This window comes from Vicia villosa, linkage group LG5 (genome assembly GCF_029867415.1).
Source record: "Vicia villosa cultivar HV-30 ecotype Madison, WI linkage group LG5, Vvil1.0, whole genome shotgun sequence".
NCBI classification, from domain to species: domain Eukaryota; kingdom Viridiplantae; phylum Streptophyta; class Magnoliopsida; order Fabales; family Fabaceae; genus Vicia; species Vicia villosa.
The window spans coordinates 145,152,793-145,158,726 of NC_081184.1; the positions used below are offsets into that span (position 1 = coordinate 145,152,793).

At 30.5% G+C, this 5,934-nt stretch overlaps 1 protein-coding gene across 1 annotated transcript; it reads left to right on the forward strand.

The window, feature by feature from the left end:
- The first annotated feature begins 2,707 nt into the window (after positions 1–2,707).
- Positions 2,708–5,477, forward strand: LOC131607666 (oxoglutarate-dependent flavonoid 7-O-demethylase 1-like). The gene is made up of 4 exons (XM_058879644.1): positions 2,708–3,065; positions 3,214–3,461; positions 4,565–4,889; positions 5,064–5,477. Exons 1-4 carry the CDS (start codon positions 2,829–2,831, stop codon positions 5,328–5,330), a joined length of 1,077 nt encoding a protein of 358 aa, XP_058735627.1. The 5' UTR covers positions 2,708–2,828; the 3' UTR covers positions 5,331–5,477.
- The last annotated feature ends 457 nt before the right edge of the window (positions 5,478–5,934 follow it).

Here is a 5,934-nt window from a genome sequence, read left to right on the forward strand (position 1 = left end):
AGATATTTGACAATTCAATTCAACTCAATCAAAATCCCCCGCCTTTTATTCCTATTCCAATATTGATGGTAAGGGGGTAAAAAAACTATTATTACAGCTATATTCATCGGGCAAAAGTTAATAGAAAATGTTAAGGTAATAATAATCATAACTGTTAAATGATGATACATTAGATGATAAGGTTCTCTAAAGCAAGAGGGATGTAAATTGTATGATGTACGTGATATCTATAGATAACTTGATGCATAATTCATTGTAGTTGGTTAGTTGTTAAGCAAGTTGTAATTGTCATAACAGAATCAAAAATATTTTGTTAGGAACAATACTCTAATTGCATGAACATGTTAGTAATGGTGTGGCACCATACATACTATATATTGGATTGCACTCTCATTGTAATAATCAACTGATTCTATATAGTTTACTTCTTCTTCTTCATTTATTTTCAAGCTTTAACCAAAGTGCTTCCATGAAGTTTTCATCTTGTGATCATGGTATCATGAGCCTCTCGATTCTGAGAGTGCATTGTTTCCGCATTTCATGGTTCCTCCTCGCAATCAACCTACAGATCCCCAACTAAATCAATCTAGTCCTTTATTTGTTGCATATGATTTACATCCCTAACATTTGGTTCTTTCATATTGAACTATTATGGTTGGAAACACTAATTTGAAGATGGTTCAAGCAATCTTGACATGTTTTAGATATGATGGATTGTCGAGATACTGACTAGTGACTACGTCTAAAATAAAGCTATTATTCTTGAATGTCTAGCTCGCTTGAAATCAGTTTCACCACCTTACAGTCGTCGTCGAGACTGTCCTCCGGAACCCAGCTTCACACTTCACCTCCACCTCATCCGCCATTTCAAGTAAGGAATGTTAAACTCGGTTTTCCTTGTTTCAATGGTATTGATATCTTACAATGGATCTTTAAGGCTATGTTTGGGAGTTTGGAGGGGAGGGGAAGGCTTCCAAAAACGAATATTTAAAAAAAATATAGGAAAATATTTGACATTTTTTGAAAAAATGATTTTGTTTAGAGTGATAAAAGAGTCATTATCATTACTAAATTTTTAATTTTCAGAATACTATAACAACCTAAAAGATATTTGGAAAATTTATGTAAACCCTTTAAAACCCTCCAAAACCCTCGTTCAATACAATTTTTGAGTTCCCCCATTTTATGGGGTTTTTGGTGTTATGAATAAACTCAAACCCTCCAAAACCCTCCAACCCAAAATCCTTTTATCATTTTCACCCAATTCTTCCTATTTTCCAAAGTCATCCCCTCCCTTCCTCTGCAAACTCCCAAAAATAGCCTAAGGATGAAAAAAATTCAACAATTATGCCGCACAAAATGATCAGCGCTTGACCATCGCCTTCATTCACCTTGATAAAGGCGTTATTCCTTGGTACCAGATGTTGGTCTGTAACGCTCTATTTTAGTCATAGGTAGCCTATACGCTTGCTTGCGTTAGAACTGGAATTTGGGGTTTCATCATATGAGTGCCCAAAATGCTAGCTCAAGGGATTATACAACATAACACAACCCCCTTTTGTCTCTGGTGAGGGTGTGATCATTTGGCAACCCCTTTGATCCTAAAATGAACATTTTTGTTCTTTCAACATTACAACCCTTGGCCAATTATAAAAAGAAAAACAATGTTCTCCACCTTGTCTTAAGGATACAAGAGCGTTTAAAAATGAAAGGGTATTTCAAAGATAAAGTTGGGGAGAAAAGGAAATGTGTGAAAAAGGAAATGTGTGAAAAAGAAAATCAAGTAGTAATAAATTTTTATCCTAACGTTTTTTTAATTTTTTGATTTTATCATAACATTTTTTTATTTCTATTGATATTAATGAAAAAAATCGAACCTTCCAAAATTTAGAGTTATGTGCTGAAGAGTTGTTGCTCTTGCAGAGCTAGTCTTATTTATCTAACATATATGATCCATTTAAAATACTCTCTTCTTGTGTTCAACTAGGTGGTTGAAAAGTTGTATGATATATTTTCTAAGTGATAGTTCACATGGTTGTGTTGGAGAATTCTCTTTGGGTCGTAGTTCACATTATTGTGTTCTTGTGAAAATCACTATTTAGTTAGATTTCTTTTTCAAAACCAAACTAAATGCAAGGGTCATAGTTCAAATTGTCGCATTCTTATGGAAATCACTCTATTTCGTTAGATTTCTTTTTCAAAATCAAATTAAACGCAAGGGTCGTAGTTCAAACTGTTGCGTTCTTTGGAAATCACTCTATTTCGTTAGATTTCTTTTTCAAAACCGAACTAAACCCATACATGAATTTTATTACTTATTTATATTTTTTTAATCAAAATGATATATTATTTTAATCTATTATTTATTGATTTTAATTTTTTAATATTATTTATAGAATTAAAAGGTAGTGCATAAATAATATAAACCAATATTACACGTATAATCAATCAAAATCCTCTTATTTACTATGTCATATTGTATTTTAAAATTAAAGTATGTTATAGTTGAATATTTGTCGCTATAGTGCTTTTTTTTTCTCTTATTTACAAATTAAATAATTAATTTACTAAATAATTAATCTAAATAAACGGTAATTAGGTAGATCATATTGATTTTTTCTAATAAATCATCAAACAAAATTGAACTATACCTATTGTTTTATTTTCTTATTCAAAACAAATCAAAACCCAACAGCAAACAACCTTCCAAAACTACCCCTAAGACTAATATATTTAACCCCTTTCTCAAAATATATTTAGTCTAACAATTTCCACTTCTAATCTCATTTAACAATCAACCACCTATTTGAGTATTCTTAATTGAAGCTATGGAAAGAACATCTCTGATTGTACCCTCTGTCCAAGAAATAGTAAAACAACCATTAACAACAGTTCCAGATCGTTATGTTCGTCCACATCACGACCGTCCAATAATATCCACAATTACTCCTTTACCCCAACTTCCTGTTATTGACCTTAGTAAATTATTGTCCCAAGATCTCAATCTAAAGCAACATGAACTTCATAATCTACACTCAGCATGCAAAGAATGGGGTTTCTTTCAGGTTTGTTATTTATATTCAGCTTAGAAATAAGTTGTTTAGTGGTCGAATTTGCGCCTATGTATCTGATGTATCTGCAGAACTATTAACTGAGCTGACTTACCGAAATTTATATTTAATTATTACTGATAGTTATGGTTTTGATTTGTAGCTGATTAATCATGGAGTGAGTAGTTCTTTGATGGAAAATGTGAAGATGGGTGCTAAGGAATTCTACAATCTTCCATTTGAAGAGAAAAGGAAATTTGGTCAAAGAGAAGGAGAAGTGGAGGGATATGGTCAAGCTTTTGTTATGTCTGAGGAACAGAAGTTGGATTGGGCTGACATGTTTTTTATGGTTACTTTGCCACCACATTTGAGGAAGCCTCATTTATTTCCCAAACTACCCTTACCATTCAGGTTCTTTTTCTCTTTTTTTACTGCTTTTTCTTTTAATTATTTTATTTTGCATTTTATTGTCCATTACAATTTTGATTCATCTGCAATCAAAGATGGAAGGAATGTTTCAATTTGAAATATAAAATTTTGTTCTCTCCATGCAAGAGGTCGTAGGGTGAGAAAACAAGATTAAAGAGTTGATTGAGAACATATTCCTTAGAGTTTCCATAAGAGTTGTCTCTATTTTAAAAAACTAAGTATAAATTTCTTGTTTAGAGTGAATTGACAACTTGTTAATTATTTTTAATTAGATGTAATAATTTGCGAATTATATCATTATACCAAAATTTTGTATTAGATTGCCGGCATACTGTCGATGACTTTTATATATATTCACCATAAAAAACGGACATGGACAAAATGACAATAAAGAACAAACAACAAACGAAAATGACATCAAAACAACGTTTTTTTTTTATACCCACCTGGCCACCTTATATGAAGTAACGTTTTTTTGACACCTGATAATTAAGTGTCAGCATTATAAGAATCACAACTTTAGGGATTGTTTAAAAATAATATATAATTGGATGAGATGGAACTCTTTCAACTTAATTAAAAGTTTGAATTCACCTCTAGGGATAAATAAGTATTAGACTATTGGTTTATTGGTTGAATCATAGAATTATTGGTCGAGCTGAATAAGTATTAGACTAAATCGGATTAAAACGGATTACTCAATTGAATAAGTCAGTTTATATGACAAAACTATATGGTTATTAAACTGGTCGAATCGAATGACTCAGTTTATAAAAAAATCACGATACAAAATTTTATTATTTAATTCAAATTTTAACCATAACTATATGAAACACAACAAAATAACTTTGAATAAAGTATAATCGAAAAAACATATTTGTGAAAAACAAACTACTTATTCACTCAAAACCTTAAGGTGATAGGTAATTGAATTCTCTCACTTATAAATATTCATTTACTCACACTTTCATTATTATTCTACATGTTAATTCAAATACTACAATTGTATTTTATGATGAAACAAACCATAATATTTTTTTAATTAAAAAAATCAAATTAGTTTTTCTTGTGGATGAATAATACAGAGATCATTTAGAGACCTATTCAACAGTGCTGAAAAACCTTGCAATCCAAATCATTGACTTTATGGCAAATGCCCTAAAAGTTGACACAAAGGAAATCAGAGAATTATTTGGTGCAGCAGGTCAATCAACAAGAATCAATTACTATCCACCATGTCCCCAACCAGAGCTTGTTACAGGACTCAACTCTCATTCTGATGGTGGTGGCCTCACAATCCTTCTCCAAGGCAATGATGTGGAAGGTCTTCAAATTAAAAAAGATGGATTTTGGATTCCTGTTAAACCTCTCCCTAATGCTTTCATCATCAACCTTGGAGACATGTTGGAGGTAATTCAAATTCAATTATTAATTATTGCTTTTGTACTTATTATATTTTTTTGGTGATGGCATTTCTCCGGCCAATATCAGTTTCTGCCAGTTGAATTAGGATTTGTGTGCGTCATTATTATTACATTGTCGACTTAATTATTTCTTTTTTTTATGGTGGTTATTATTTGGTAGATGATAACAAATGGAATTTATAGAAGCATTGACCATCGAGCAACGGTGAACTTGAAAATGGAAAGATTTTCTATAGCTACATTTTACAGCCCTGGTATGGAAGGGATGGTATGTCCAGCACCAACTCTTGTAACTCCAAACACACCAGCAGTATTCAAAAGGATTAGCGTAAAAGATTTCTATATGGGATACCTTGGAAGAGAGCTACGTGGAAAATCATTCCTTGATAGTTTGAGGATCAAAAATGAAGATGAGAAAAGCACTTAGGTGTTAAATGATGTATATCAACGATGAAAGAATTATATATATATATATATATATATATATATATATATATGGGAATGTATCAAGTAGGAGGAATTTTTAAATAAGAGATAAGAGAATTCAATCTTAACCATTGAATTAATCAAGAGAGATAAATTAAATTATTTATTAAAATATTAATATAATTATTATTTCTCTCTCTTGATTAATCAAATGGTTAGCATTGAATGCTCTTATCTCTTATTTAAAAACCATCCTACTTGATACATTCCCATATATATATATATATATATATATATATATATATATATATATATATATATATATATATATATATATATATATATATATATATAAAGTTTGAAATCATAAATATAAGCATATGTGTACAAAAACTTAAGTGTCTGCTTGTTAGAAAATAAATATATATTTTCTTCCATAACTTGTTCATTGGTGCAATAAGTCTTTGCATCATATACAAGCATGTTTCAACTTATGGATCAATTAATAAGTGATTTTATGATGGTTTCGGAATCTTATCATACGCCATTATCAAAAGTTGAGAGAGTTTTGACTTAATTCTATAATTGTTTATAGTTTTGGTGTT

Coding starts and splice junctions, on each gene's coding strand:
- LOC131607666 (XM_058879644.1), top strand. CDS start 2,829: ATGGAAAGAACATCTCTGATTGTACCCTCTGTCCAAGAAATAGTAAAA. Junction 3,462..4,564: donor AAACTACCCTTACCATTCAG/GTTCTTTTTCTC, acceptor TGAATAATACAG/AGATCATTTAGAGACCTATT. Junction 4,890..5,063: donor ACCTTGGAGACATGTTGGAG/GTAATTCAAATT, acceptor ATTATTTGGTAG/ATGATAACAAATGGAATTTA.